This window comes from Orycteropus afer, unplaced genomic scaffold (assembly GCF_000298275.1).
Source record: "Orycteropus afer afer isolate SDZICR_OR568_19922 unplaced genomic scaffold, OryAfe1.0 scaffold00026, whole genome shotgun sequence".
Classification (NCBI taxonomy): domain Eukaryota; kingdom Metazoa; phylum Chordata; class Mammalia; order Tubulidentata; family Orycteropodidae; genus Orycteropus; species Orycteropus afer.
In genome coordinates, this window is record NW_006921613.1 from 6,815,508 (window position 1) to 6,831,604 (window position 16,097).

The 16,097-nt window shown below is 36.0% G+C and overlaps 1 protein-coding gene across 1 annotated transcript in view; it reads left to right on the top strand.

Moving 5' to 3' along the window:
• DMXL2 (Dmx like 2) overlaps positions 1-16,097 on the top strand; it is a 177,999-nt gene that overhangs the window by 76,493 nt on the left and 85,409 nt on the right. Inside the window, exons 10-15 of the mRNA XM_007935172.2 lie at positions 1,022-1,261; positions 1,761-2,032; positions 3,700-4,384; positions 4,712-4,833; positions 10,369-10,458; positions 13,354-13,471. Of these exons, the coding sequence (XP_007933363.1) occupies positions 1,022-1,261; positions 1,761-2,032; positions 3,700-4,384; positions 4,712-4,833; positions 10,369-10,458; positions 13,354-13,471 (1,527 nt within the window). The remainder of the gene's footprint in view (positions 1-1,021; positions 1,262-1,760; positions 2,033-3,699; positions 4,385-4,711; positions 4,834-10,368; positions 10,459-13,353; positions 13,472-16,097) is intronic.

Consider the following 16,097-nt stretch of genomic DNA (forward strand, 5'->3'; position numbering starts at 1 on the left):
GGAGCCAGGATCTAGTCAGAGATCAAACATTGCATTTGATTGTAATTGTAATTTCTCTCTAGTCTCCTCAAATCTAGAATAGTCCCTGTCTTTTTTTCATTTCTCAGTTGTCCTTTAGACTGTCTTGAAATCTGAATGTTCATGATTAGATTGAGATTAAATATTTTAGCAAGAATACTACATAGGCAATAGAGTGCCTTATAGGATTGTTAATCTACAAATCTACAGAGTTTGTTTTATTTTTGTCTAAAAACTAGGATGATCATCATTTACCTCAAGTGGAGAAATCCTATATTTAGCAGTTTGCCAGGCTGCCTGTCTGCCTTCTTGGCATTATTTTCCTTATACCTTTTAATTAGGAAAGTTTTAAACATTCAAAAAAGTTAGACGAGTAGTACAGTGAACACTCCTACCACTTAGATTCAGCAGTTGTTGACATTTTACAGAAGTTTCTTTAGTCTCTGTCTCTCTCTGTACATACATACATATATATATGTATGCATATATATATATATATATGTATATATAAACAACTTACTTTTCAAAATTAGTTGCAGATATGACACTTTACTCTTACATGCTTTAAGAAGTATCTTCTAAGAATAAGGAAATGCTTAGTTATGAGAATGATAATCACAATATCATTCTAAGAAAAGTAGAAGTAACTCCATAATGTCTAATACCTAGCTGATATTTAAATTCCTACAGTTATCTCAAAAATGATTTTTATAGTTGCTTTTCTGCTTTACATTTCTCCTTTCTGCTACCCCCCACCTTCAGTAAAGATTCATGCATTGCGTTTGGTATATTTGGCTTTAAAAAGTAATTTCATATAAGTCTCGTATCATTAATTCTTAATATTTACATTTACCATTAAATTTTTAGTAAACCCTGCTAGAATTATGTTGCCTTGTTTAGTACCTTTTCTGCATAAATGTAGAATTAGGTATTATAAGCATTTGTAATATTTTTAAACAAATTAAACATTCACATTGAAATCTTACCTTTTTTATTTCCACAGATATTCCAAATGTCTTGGTTGGCACTGCATTTAATGCTGATGATGGAAATGGGGGCTTTGTAGTTCATTGGTTAAACAACAAGGAATTTCATTTTACATCATCTACTGAAATATTTATGCAGCAATTACGAAAACTTTCTGAAAAGCAGTCAGATCATGAGAGTGATGATGCTGACAGAGAGGATGAGGAGCATTCACTGGAGGAAAGAGAGAGGGGTTTACATATGAAACTAGACCATGGTTAGTATCCTGTGCTTAGACTTTTCTTTCTTTTGAAGTTAGTATCTTTTTGTGGTACCATTTTAGATTGGAATCTCTCTGTCCTGCTTTCCCTCATTTTTACTCCTCCATTCATTCCACAAATATTTATTGATCATCTGCCATATGCCAGGCACTTTGCTAGGTACTGAAAACATCATCCAATTCTTTATGTTTTCTTATAACGTATTGTTTTTGTATGAAGTATTACTTTGGAAATCATATCCTTTCTTGGGGAACATGTGTTGCTCATGGTAATAATAATGATAGTAAAGTTTGATTTATTGAAAAATAAAAATATAGGAACATGTAATTCAGACTACAAAATAGTGTCCTTTGTTTTTTCCTTTTGACTGTAAATTAGAAAAGGGATTTATTGTTTCTAAAGATAAAATTCCATTTATGAGATAGCCTAGTATATATATATATGAAATTTTGTTTTACTATTCAGTGTGTGTTAATAAGGTTATTTTCTGTTCAGAATTATCTCTGGATAGAGAATCTGAGGCAGGTACAGGATCATCAGAACATGAAGATGGAGAAAGAGAGGGAAGTCCTAGAACCTACTTACAACCTCGCGTACCAATGCCACTACCTACAGTCCTGCTTGATCGGAAGATTGAAATGCTGCTAACAGAATGGAACAAGAATCCTGACATGCTCTTTACAATACACCCTGTAGACGGCACCTTTCTAGTGTGGCACATAAAATATTTGGATGAATATAATCCTGGAATATTTAGACAAGTTCAGGTATATATTACTGATGAAGCAATTATTATATTTCTTTTAAAAAATAGATGTTGACATATGTAGACTTAGCAGGTTTTCAGAATTACTAAAGATGTTACTTGTTTTTTGTAAGCAACTGAGGATACTTGCTACCATAGGAGATCAATGGCCATAAATATTATAAACCTGGTTAATTAAAAGGAAATTAATTGGGCTTTGAAATGTAATAGTGAATGTTTGAATGTGTGTGTATTGATTTTTTTTTAATTAGGATTTGGGTGAAGATTTACAGAGTAAATTCACTTTTCATACAGCAGTTCACATATACTTTGTCTCATGTCATTGACCAAAATTTACAATGCAGCAGCTCCCCTCCCACTTCCTCCCCATAGTTACCTCCTCCCAGTGTCCATCCCTTCATACTCTTCGAGAGGCCCATTGTCTGCCAACCCTGTATATGATCTTGGATACACTCTCCATTTAGACATACATAATTGTTTAGCTTGTTCACCCATCTATCCGTCCCTATACCCATGTTTGCTTTCATTGACAACTCAGTATTGTATTTACAAAGGGGTTCATATTTGTTGTTTGTACTGCCCATGTAACTCTCTCTGTCTTTCTCATCCTCAATGCTGCCATATTGGTCACTCACATTTGGTACATTGCCCTTCTCTTCACCCAAATCAATATTTATCTCTATCTATCTAACAGCATTCCCTCCCCTTCCCTCCCACCCCTGGTAACCAACAAAGAAAATGTCCTCCAATATATAAACCTTTCCTTAACTTTCACAATAACGGACTAATACAATATTTGTCCTTTTGTGACTGACTTATTTCGCTCAGCATAATGTCCTCCAAGTTCATCCACGTTATGCGGTGTTTTGCAGATTCTACATTATTCTTTAGCGTTGCATAGTATTCCATTGTGTGAATGTACCAAAGTTTGGTTATCCATTCCTCAGTTGTTGGACATCTAGGTTGTTTCCAAGTTTTGGCTATTGTAAATAGTGCTGCATGAACATCGGCGTGCATATATCTGTTCTTGTTATGGCTCTCACTTCTTTAGGGTATATACCTAGTAATGGGATGGCTGGGTCAAATGGTATTTGTATTTCCAACTTTTGAAGGAATCGCCATACTGCTTTCCACAATGGTTGTACCATTTTACAGTCCCACCAGCAGTGTATGAGAGTCCCAATCTCTCCACAACCTCGCCAGCATTTGTTATTTTCTGTCTTGTTGAACTTTGATACTAGTGCTGGAGCAAGATGGTATCTCATTGTTGTTGTGTATTGATTTTTGTGGGAATTCACAATTTTATGAATGAAAGTAAAAAGCTACTCTGAAAATGTGACTCAGGATGAGCTTTCCCATACCCTGGTATTATCTCCTAAATCAAGGCGCCTTTCTTGTTATCTTTCTCAACTTTATTTCTATCTTGATCTATGTATTTTGATGTAAAAGCAAGGCACTTGAAACTTTTTTTCCTCTCAGTTTTCTGCAAGGCTATGAATAGAAATATATAAATAGAGGAAAGGGACTGGACCATGGAGAGATTGAAAATGATACATGTATTTTCTAGGAAGCTGATATTTGGCACTTTGAAAATAGAAGTGTTTCAGAAGACTATTTTTGAGTGGAGGCAAACAGCTTGCACTGAATCATATAATTTGTTTGTTTCAGGTTTCTTTTTCTTCTCGGATTCCTGTTGCATTTCCCTCTGGTGATGCAAGCTCTCTGAGTAAAAACATCATGATGTATGCCTGCGTAAATGCTACAAAAGATTCTCATCACACTCTGTCACACCAAGAGCTGGTGGCTGTTGGCAGCCCTCGTGGATCACAGCTGCATTCTAGAGCACACAGTCCAAATATGAACATTTTAGCTCCTACAGTAATGATGGTCTCTAAACACATAGATGGTTCCTTAAATCAGTGGGCAGTTACTTTTGCTGATAAGTCTGCTTTCACCACTGTTCTAACTGTATCTCACAAATTTAGATATTGTGGTCATCGATTTCACCTCAATGATCTGGCATGTCATTCAGTTTTACCACTGTTACTGACGTCATCTCATCATAATGCTCTGTTGACTCCTGAATCAGATTCAGACAATAAATTAAGTAGATTAATGGATCCTATGAAGCATGTAAAACGTTCCTTGAAGCAACCTCTTAGGAATGCAGCAACATGTACATTTCATGACCCAAATGCAATCTATAGTGAACTTATTCTGTGGCGTGTAGACCCAATAGGACCTTTATCATACACTGGAGGAGTTTCAGAATTGGCTCGAATTAACTCTTTACATACCTCAGCCTTCTCCAATGTGGCTTGGCTTCCAACTCTTATTCCCAGCTATTGTCTTGGTAAGTGTTCATTTTAATTGTAAAATTAATAAAAAGTTTTAAACCACTTTTAAGTTCTTAAGAAGATTTTTAGTATGTATTCAGAATGTAGGTGCTAGATTTATTTTTAAAATTTTTAGAACTTGGTTTTTAATTCTTTTCCTCTCATAATCTATTTTTCTGTGCAACTTTTTGTTAATCATTTTATATACTCTAATGTTATCTGTTTTAATTATGATTCTGAATCATGACCTACAAAAAGAGTATGAATATTTACTTATTGTACTTCAGCCAGTAATAAATATAAGGTATACATTATAATGTAAAACTTTTGTTTTGCTTTTTCAGGCACATACTGCAATTCTGCAAGTGCTTGCTTTGTTGCTTCTGATGGAAAAAATCTGAGACTCTATCAGGCTGTGGTAGATGCAAGGAAATTACTGGATGAACTGTCGGACCCAGAATCTTCAGTACGTATTTACTAATCTTTATTAATATGTCCAAGCTGATAAAGAATCCTCTTTTTACATTGTGTAGGACCCTTATTTGTAAGTTGGTGCTTAAAGAATGAGCATATATATTCGGTGCTTTATAGGACATACCATATTTTTATGCAGATAACACACATGTTATACTTTTTTTTGCCAGCCATCCCCCTATGAGATATTTTCATAAGTGTGCTATGCTAATTTTTGTAAATGTTGCTGTAAGAAAAAATTAGCATAGCACACTTATAAAAATATATGGGGGGAACCACATGAGCCAGGAATCCCCCTGATAGGTATATATTCTAGAGAATTAAAGGTCTGATACTTTGAGGTGCACACTCATTACTGACAAAGCAAAAAGAGTGAAAAAACCTAAGTGCCCATCAATGGATGAATGGATAAACAAACTATGGTACAGACATACAATAGAATACAATGCAACATTAAAGAAAAATGATGAATCTGCAAAACACCTCATAACATGGATGAACCTAGAGGATATTATGCTAAGTGAAATTAGTCAATCACAAAAGGACAATTACTGTATGAAACCACTGCTGTAAAAAGTTAAGAAAAGGTTTGCACATAGAAATAATTATTCTTTGAAGATTATCAGGAGTGGGAAGGGGGAGAAGGAACAATTGCCAACTAGAGGGTAGACGTATTAACTTTGGTGAAAGTAAAGGTAATATACACCAAGGGGGAGGTCAGCACAAAATGATCAAGGCAGTGGAAGACACAGAAGGAGCACAAGAGTTAAAGGCAACAATGGTAAATACTGTTACATACACAATCCTACAATTATAGCGATAACAATAATCTATGAGTGGATACATAGATAGACATTCAGTCTCAACAGGTGTGGGAAGGCAAATGGGACTATAAAACCAAAAAACAAAAACCAAACTTACTGCCATTGAGTCACAACTCATAGTGACCCCCTTTGTGTTTCTGAGGAGAGAAATCTTTACACAATTAGATTGCCCAGTCTTCATTCTATGGAGCGGCTTGTGGGTTTGAACCACCAACCTTCTGGTTAGCGGTCAAATGTCTTAGGCACTACATTACCAGAGCTCCTAATGGGATTACAGTCATGCATATATACAGGTTTGATAGAGGATATATCTCTACCTATGTATTTGTATGTTGCTGCAAATATATCCATGAATGTAGTAGAGCACACAGGGGGCAAATTATGAAAACTTACTACTCATGACAAGTACCTTGAGGGAATAAGTTGCTGGACATGGAGGCTCAGAACCATAGTCTCAGGGGACACCATGGTCAATTGGCATAACGTAATCCACAAAGACAATATTCTGCATCCTACTTTGGTGAGTAGTGACTGGGGTTTTAAAAGCTTTTGAATGGCCATCCAAGGTACAACTATTAGTCTCTTCTCATCTGGATCATAGAAGAGTGAAGAAAATAAAAGACACAAGGAAACAATTAGTCCAAAGGACTAATGGTCCATGTGAACCCCAGCCTCCATAACCTTGAGACCAGAAGAACTAGCTGGTACCTGGCTGCCACTGCTGATCACTTTGAAAGGGATCAGAAAAGGGATCAGATAGAGTGGAACAAAATCATAAAGATCAGGCTTATTTATCATAGGAAGACAGGTGGAACTTCTGAGACTGTGGCCCTAAGACATCCTTCAAGCTAGGAACTGAACTTAAGCATCGTCACTCAACTTTCAGCCAAATGATAGGCCTATAAGGTGAACAGTAATATCAGGAGGGTATGCACTCATTTGAACAATCAAGCATATGAGATCAAGAGGACAGCATTTGCACAGGGATGGAGCAAGGAAAGCAGGAGGGGATGGGAAGAAAGGACAAAGGGAAGGGGTGGGCACAGGGAGGAAGTGGGAAAAATGTTACAGTGTGGGGATTAGAAGTAAATGTCACAAAATGGTATATGTATGGATTATTGAATGGAAAACTAATTTGCTCTTTAAACTTTCACCCAAAACACACACACACACACACACACAATCTGGGGAGGAGAGCTGCAGTTGGGGAGAAAAAACAGCATTTAAGGTGTTATTTGCATAAAAATATAGTACATATAGCAAATTCATTTTTTCTTAATTTGTATTCCAAAGTACATGAATTAAAAATACATTTTACATATTACACATTTATAGATTTTACATTAAGAAGAAATAAATTTGACATTTTCCCCCAAAATATCATGATTCTTGATTTTCACACCCCATTTTGATTTTCTTAATCTTATATTGCTCAAGACAGCTTTACTGAACTATATGTTTAAGTTGGAAAATTTGAACTTTTCAGAACTTGACTCACTATTTTTTAAAAAATACCCTGTGGTTAGGCTGTGCTATCAGTGGGTGGCAACACCTCATTCTGATAGTTCTGGGTCTGAACTGGAAATCATGTATATTAGTTAATACCCAGATTTGAACAGTGAATTTTCCATTTATCTATAAAAACACAAGTCTATAAAACAGTTACCTAATAAAAATGTGTTCAATACTGAAAACCAAAGAATACATATATATTTTTAAATTTTTTATTGTGCTTTGGGTAGAAGTTTGCAGAGATAATTCATTTCCTGTACAGCAGTTCATACACATTTTGTTTCATGACATTGACTGCAATCCCCACAATGTAAGGCTCTCTTCCCACTTCCTCCTTGTAGTTACCTATTACCTGTGTCCTTTCCTTTGTATTCCTGCCCCTGAGCTATCTCCCTCTGCAAATACTGCCCTTCTGTTATCCCATGATCGATGGTTGTAAGGAGTATATCTACCTGGTGTAAATGTTCACCCTATATGACTGTCTCTTGTTTGGCTGGAAGCCGTAGGAGTGAGTTCAATTCCAGGCTTGAAGGCTAACTAGGGGCCATGATCTTGGGGGTTTCTTTCAGATCAGTAAGCCTGGTCTTTTTTTTTTTTTTTTTTAATGATTTATGATTTTGAGTTTTGTTGCACATTGCTCTCCATGCTATCCAGAATCTCCTGTACTGATCCTTTTCTGTGGTTGACAGTGGTAGCCGAGCACCATCTTGTTCTTCTGGTCTCATGGTCATATAGGCTGAAGTTCACATGATCCACTAGTCCATTGGACTAATTGTTTCCATGTGTCTTTGGTTTTGTTTATTCTTCTCTGGTCCGGATGAGGAGAGACCAGTTGTTGCACCTAGATGGCCGCTTGTAAGCTTTTAAGACCCCAGTCGCTACTCACCAGATTAGGATGTTGTTGTTGTTGTTGTGTGCCATCGAGTCAGACCTGACTTATAGAGACCCCTCCTTGGGTTGCCAAGGCAGTATCACTACGGAAGTAGAGTGCCCCATCTTCCTTCTGAGGAGTGGTTGGTGGGTTTGAACTGCCAGCCTTCTGGTTAGCAGTCAAGTGTCTTAGGAACTATACTACCAGAGTAGGATGTAGGACAATGTTTTTTTTAGTGGTGGTGGTATTATTATGTGCCGTTGAGTCATCTCCAACTCATAGCGACCCTCGTTGGGTTTCCGAGGCAGTATCACTATGGAACTGGATTGCCCAATCTTCCTTCTGAGGAGTGGCTGGTGGGTTTGAACTGCCAGGTTAGCAGTCAAGTGCCTTAGATATTATGCCACCAGAGAGCTCCCTTTTTTATAGTATGTTATGCCAATTGAGCTTGATGTCACCCTTGACTATGGTCTTGAGCTCACAGGTCCAACAACTTGTTCCATCAGGATGATTGACTGTGGCTAAGAAGTCATAACTTTGCGTATTGTTCCATTTATATGGGCATTCTTACAGCACATACAAATACATATGTACAAGTGTCATCTGCCAACCTTATGAATGTTCATGGGTGTATTCCCTTTTGCTTAGACATATCTGATCATTGAGCCTATCTACCCATCTATTTACCTGTAGATTATTGTGTGTTATCACTGATAACACAGTACTGTACATGTGAAAGTGCTTGTCTTTATTGTCTGTACCTCTTGTGTACCTCTCCAAAGAATATTTTTGAGTGTCCACTATAATGCTTCTCATTAGTGAAGTACACTATACAAAGTATAAATTTCAACTTCTGGCTTTAAAAATGTTTTAATTTAGTTGAGAGAAATTATTAGTAAAATATTAAATAGCATTTTAAGACAGAAAAGGTGTCTGAGGGTGATATGTAATTAATCACCAAAATGATGGCAGAAGAATTTTCATAATTCAGGAAAGAGAAGAGAGTGAAGAGGGAGCTATCACTCAGATTAGGGTAGGCATATGAGTCTTTATTAGGGTAGTATTTGGACTAATTCTTGATGGACGGATAGGATTTGGAAAGACAAAGAGGCCTGAGTTGAGAGAGCAGCCTGAAAGACGGTATGAATACAGGAAAATATATGTACGGGCATACCTCTGTGCTATTGTGAGCGTGATTCCAGACTACCACAGTGAAATGAGTATCGTAGTAAAGTGAGTCACACAAAGTTTTTGGTTTTCTGGTGCATATAAGTTAGGTTTGCACTATGCTATAGTTTATTAAATGTGCAATAGAATTATGAAAATCTTTGAAGTATTGTGAGAATTACCAAAATGTGACACAGAGACAAGAAGTGAGAAAATGGTGTTGGAAAGATGACACCAATAGATTTGCTTGATGCAGGGTTGCCACTAACCTTTAATTTGTAAACAATGCAGAATCTTTGAAGTGCAATAAAACAAGATATGCCTGTATAAGGCTTGTTCCAGAGACAGTGAGAAAACCACTTAAACTGGAGCCAATGTTTTGGCATGGAGAAAGTCTGGAAAAATAACATTTCAGAATTAACAGAGCTAGAAGATACTTTAAGATACTTTGAAGGTTACCTAGTCTAACAGTTTGTTGTTTTACTCCCCTCGACTGTATTCTTTGCTTCTGTGGAGTGGCTGGTAGGTTTGAACCTCTAGCCTTCTGGTTAGTAGTCAAGTGCCTTAGGCACTATGCTGCCAGAGCTCCTACTGAAAAAAGTAGAAACTAGCAATTTCAATGTCTGCTCAAATCCCACCATGGTGCCTTATCTTTGTTTCTTGTGAAAATGAAGAAGACATGTTAAAAGAACTAGATACCTTGAAGTTGACATTTTTTGAGATGTCAACACGGTAGATTTCTCTAACTGCCTAGCTAATTTTAAAAATGAGAATTAAAATGAGTATATTAAAAAAAAACCAACAGCAACAAAAAAAACCTCATTGCCATCGAGTCAGATTCGACTCATAGCGACCCTTCTTTGAGTATCCGAGACATGTCACTATGGAAGTAGATTGCCCGGTCTTCCTTCTGAGGAGTGGCTGGTGGGTTTGAATTGCCAGCCTTGTGGTTAGCAGTCAAATGCTTTAGGTACTACGCCACCAGAGCTCCGAGAATGAGTATAGAAAGTTGAAATATTTATTGGAATGTATAATTACCCTTATTAATCAATCAATGTTTAAAGGGGGCATTTAATGTCTAAGATAACTGTATCATATTGACAGTAGATTTGTACATTGTTATTCATTAATCTTTTGTGTTTTTGATTTACAGAAACTTATTGGAGAGGTGTTTAATATTGTGAGCCAACAGTCTACTGCTCGACCTGGCTGCATTATTGAACTTGATGCAATAACCAACCAAGTAAAAACATGCTTGTGAATTGGTGATATTAATATACTTTATCCCAGAGTGATACATCTAGATAGCTATATAGACCTTTCATTTTCAGAATAATTCTCTTGTTTGATACTAAGTGTAGCCAACTTCTGTTGATTCCTATAGTGAAAACATCCTAATGATAGAAATTATTCTTCTCCAGTTGAATTATATCTATAAGCCTTATTTCTTGTTTAAAGGAAATTTGATTCAGTCAGAGAAGCCATGATCTTGAATTGCTGTGGGAACATAAAGTACAGCTGCATAGAGGCTTCAGCTGTGGTTTCTTTTTATATTATTACTCATTTCAACCCAGTAGAGGATGACCTCAGCTTTAGAGTATTTGCCTCATTATTCTGCATGTTAGGTTTTTTTATGAGATTTATTATAGTGCCTAAAAGAGCTCTGGTAGCATAGTCCCTAAGGCACTTGACTGCTAACCAGAAGGCTGGTGGTTCCAACCCACCAGCCACTCCTTGGAAGGAAGGTTGGGCAATCTACTTATGTAGTGATACTGCGGAAACTCAAGGGGGTTCGCTATGAGTTGGATCTGACTTGATGGCAGTGGTTTGTTTTTTTTGGTTATTATAATGTAAATGAAATTAGGATCAAAGTATTTATTTGGTAATTTAGGTCTTTTGTATACTCAGTATTTTGTGTAGTCAGTATCCTAGCTACTGCCTAGGAAAAGAGGTGAATATTCTTCCTTCAGGTAGTTTGTAAAACTCATTCTAGCCCTCAGGATGTTTGTTTTTCAGGATCCTGTTTATGAACTGCCACGTAGAACTATACATTCATTCAGATATAAATAAAACAGTTTGGTAAGGAAGTTACTAATATTTTCCAGTAAGGAAATGAAGAAAGTGCCAATCATATTATTTAAAAACAAATATAGAATTATGTCTTAACATTTTCCATAGTGCCTTGCATATTCTGTTGGGAAAATTGTAATCAATTCTTGGCAGCAGAATCGAGCCTGCCAGTTTTCACAATTCTATCAAATTTTAATGCCTCCTAAGAAATCCTTAATTTTCTTACCTTTAAGTAGCTTGAAAAGAAGCTCTGGTAGCACAGTGCCTAAGACGTCTGACTGCTAAACTAGAAGGTTAGTGGTTCAAACCCACCAGCCACTCCATGGAACGAAGACTGGGCAAATCTACTTCCATAAAGATTTACTGCCTTGGAAATCCAGTAGGGGTTGCTATGAGTCAGAATTGACTGGATGGCGGTGGGTTTGGTTTTTTTTTTTTTTTTTTTTTTGGTAAGCACCTTGGAAGGAGTTCTGTGGTGTGGTTAAAGCATTCAGCTGCTAACAAAAGGTCAGCGGTTCAAACCCACCAGCCATTCCACAGGGCATAGATGAGGCTGTCTGCTTCTGTAAAGATTTACAGTCTTAGAAACCCTTTGGGGCAGATCTCTGTCCTATAGGGTTATGAGTTGGAATTGACTCAGTGGCAGTGGGTTTTGAGTTCATCCCCCACTTTAGCCTTTTCTTTACTGTTTACCATGATGTATTAGTATTGTCCACTCTTACCTAGCATTATTTTTTTTACTTCATACTTTGCTCAAGTACTTTCCCCCCTTGTTTAGCTGTCTTTAAACAGGACTGGAAAACTACAAGTACTGATATATGACTCAGGCTTACAAATAACACAGTTTAAAACTTGTTTCAGTTTGTTATCTAGATGTTGCATGATTTCTGTATCCACTAAGACATCACTCTCCCCCCCCCCTTTTTTTTTCATTTATTCTTTCTCCCTTGGGAAGGGGACTTTATGCACTATGAATGTGAAGAAGCTTTTTTTTTTTTTTTTTTTATGTTAGTACCTAGAGGCTTAAAAAACCCCTATAACTTTTACAAAAACTCTCTGGTTCAACCTAATCCTGTAAGCTAAAAAGACCAAACTCATTTTTGACTCGTAGTGACCCCCACTGGGTTTCTGAGGCTGTAAATCTTTACAGAAGTAGATTGCCTTGTCTTCCTTCCACAGAGCAGCTGGTAGATTTGAACTGCTGACCTTCCAGTTAGCAGTCAAGTGCCTTACCCACTATGCCATAAGTCTTTTTTGTCATTTTTAAATTTTCCTGCTATGGGAGAAGGCTGATTTTTCTGTATTCCCTAAGATGATGCACACACACACACCATTCAGTGCTTAATCATAGCTGCTTTTCTTTCTTGAAATCTATGGGGCAGCCTTCTAGTTGTCTTTTGTTTGGATCTAGCCCTTCTTTGAATTTCAGTTCAACCTTGTGGTCTAAGTAGCCATTTTGATTTTTACTTTTTTTCCTTTGTGGTCCAAAAACATGATCATGTATCATAGCAGCTGATGGTGGTTCATTCATCTTCATAGAAATCATAGTTACTTACTTGTAAATACATTTCTCCATCGATGTGTTATCCCACTAGTTATTATAGGATTCCTCATAGTTTTCACTATACAGACCCACTTGGGTACTTTGAGGACTTTTCTTTCTTCTTCTTGTCTCCATCTGGAATTGTAAAAATGAAAGGAGTCCTACACTAAAGTGCCTTATATAGATAGCTATTTTGGCATAGTCCTCCCCAGTTAGTCTTGAGATATAATGCCTTTTGGGCTCAAGGTTGTGTAGGCCATTTAACTACGTTGTTACAGATTTTTTTTGAGAAGTAAACCTGTTGGTTTGCTTTTTTCTGGATCTCCTTGTTCTGCTGTTGGCTGTGGCATCTTTGAAAGTACTTGTTTTCTGCTCAGGATAATTTTAATAATTTTTTTCCTTTCTGATTAGTTAATTGATAAAGAATAGAAATTGTGAGAGAAAATATTATTTTCTTGGGGAGATGGCTGGTAGGAGATGAGAAATTTCAAAAGTAAAAATGATTTCATTTTTCTGTATTTATAGTGTGGCTCAAATACACAATTGCTTCATGTGTTTCAAGAAGACTTCATTATAGGATATAAACCACATAAAGAAGATATGGAGAAAAAAGAAACAGAAATATTTTTTCAGCCTTCACAAGGTACTTTCAAAGAATAGTCTGATTGCTAACCAGAAGGCTGGTGGTTCAAACCCACCAGCCACTCCTTGGAAGGAAGATTGGACAATTTACTTCTGTAGAGATACCGCCTTGGAAACCCAAGCAGGGGTTGCTATTAGTTGGATCCAACTCAACGGCAGTGAGTTATTATTATTTTTTTTTTTAATACTTAAAAAAAAAAAACAACCAAAAGCCCAAACTTTCATTGAGTATGGATCTTTATATCATAAGTCATCACCATCATAATTTTTGGTGAATACACTAGTTCTGTCGCTTGTGTGTAAATGAAGAAGGCATTTGGGTACAAATTACATTTTGAAGGGCAGTTTTACTGGTAATGAATACCTTTGCCAAGAAATGGTATTTATGAAATCTATTTTATTTTTAAAAATAATTTAAGTATTCAGCTCTAGCGATTAGATTATTTTGAGTAGTAGTAAGTTCTCTATGGGTCTTAAGGGAATCAATAAATTTTATTATAAATTTAAAAACATCCTAATAAATTGCTATAGACCATTGATGAATATGAGGTATAAAATATTACATTGTGTAGTACACTAGAAACCTCATGTACATTGTGAATTAAAGGTATCATCTCACAGTTTCCCTCTCTGAAAAACAATATTTCTTTATTCACCTTATGTGGAAGAAAGTAGTTTCTCCATAAGACCTTTCAAAAACAAGCTGTATGATACTTAGTTTAAACTTTATAATTTAGTTTAAAACTTTCTTTTGGAAGGTATAATTGGGTAAGTATAGAACTGTCATCTTCTATTTGAATGAAAGGACATGCCCTATCTTAAAAATTCATTTTATGAGTACTTTATTTTATTTTTATTGTGATTTGGGTGAAAGTTTACAGAGCAGATTCACTTTTCATACAGCAGCTCACATATACTTTATCTCATGACATTGACTCCAGTTCACCACAATGCAACAGCTCCCCTCCCACTTCCTCCTCATAGTTACCTCTTCCCTGTGGCCTTCCCTCCATGCACTCCTGCCCCCTGTGCTGTCTCCCTGTGCATACACAGCCTTCTTATTCTCCCATGATTGATCTCTCCAAGGAGAGTATCTACCTAATGTTAATGTTCAGCTTTATGAGTACTTTTTAGTATATACAGTGAACTCTGATGGCATAGTGCCTAAGGCATTTTCTAACCAGAATGCTGGTGGTTCAAACCCATCAGCCACTCCTCAGATGGAAGATTGGGCTATCTACTTCTATAGAGATACCATCTTGGAAACCCAAGGAGGGGTCGTTATGAGTCGCAATCAACTCAACAGTAGTGATCATGAGTTTAGTTACAAAGGGGTTTCCAGATACTTTACCTCATTTGATTATAGATTGCAACTTCCATAGTATAGGTTTTATCATAGAATTATGTATGCACATTTTAATTAAACTATTTCTATTGAATTAGTACAGATAATTCCCTTTGCTTTCATGGAAAATAAGAATGAGTTCTCATCTCTTATGAGGCTTAGTTTAGACATCTTTTCACTCTCAGACTAGTAATGTTTTTCTTTTCGTGTGTCTTTCTTTATACATCAGAACTTTCTTCTTTATAAGTTATTCAGTTGTCATGTTCAGTTTATTTCATATCACAGTGAACCTTTATAGAATTTAAAATTTGCTTATCAATAACATTTCATCTTTAACTGAGTTAAACTTTTCTATATGCTTTCCAACAAACCCGGCCACTGTTTATCATGCTATTTCTAACAGAAAATACATGCCAACCTACGAGAAAACAATGCTTTTATAAGTTTTTTTAAAATATATTTCTGACAGAATTGAATTTAAAAATAACTTTTTGTTTCCATCTTTTGACATTTCATTATGTCGCTGCTAAATGAGGTTAAACATTTACTTCATATCATTTTTGTTTTCCTTTAGTCATTGTATGTAGTTTTTCTGTGATTTTTCCATTTTTCTACATTTGTTCTTAAAGAACTTGATATGTGTATTTCTTTTCCCTTCTTATTTTGTACTGCTGTTTTAATTAAAAATTAATCTTTTTCTTTAAAAAATGTCAAATGTAGACAAAAATACAGCAACCAATTAAATGAACTCAAAATCTAGATAAAAAGATTCAAAGTTTTGTCATACTTGTTTTATTGACCATCTTTTCTTTTCCTGAAATGTTTTAAAGCAAACACAGCCATCAAATTGTTTCACTCCTGTGTACTTCCACATGAATTTCTAAAAAATGACATTTTCTTCCATATGAGGTTTTAGCACATTGATAAATAACAAAAAGTCTTCAGAATTGTAATAATTAGTCCATATTTACTTTACTCAATTGTCTTGAAAATATCAGGGCTTTTTTGTTTGTTTGTTTTTAATTTGTTTGAATTTGTATCCAGACAAGGTCTGTACATTATGTTTCATTTCCTATTAAAACTAGTTGCTATCCATATAATACGACATGCTGCTCAGTGAAGGCACACATGGGTACATGGGTGGATAGATGGGTGGACAAGCTGAAATATTAGGTATCTATATGAAATGGAGAGTGCACCCAAGAACAGGTATAGGGTTGGCAGACAGTGGTCCAATAACTTTATGTGTATGATCTGAATTCCCAGGTGTATAATGGGGCTG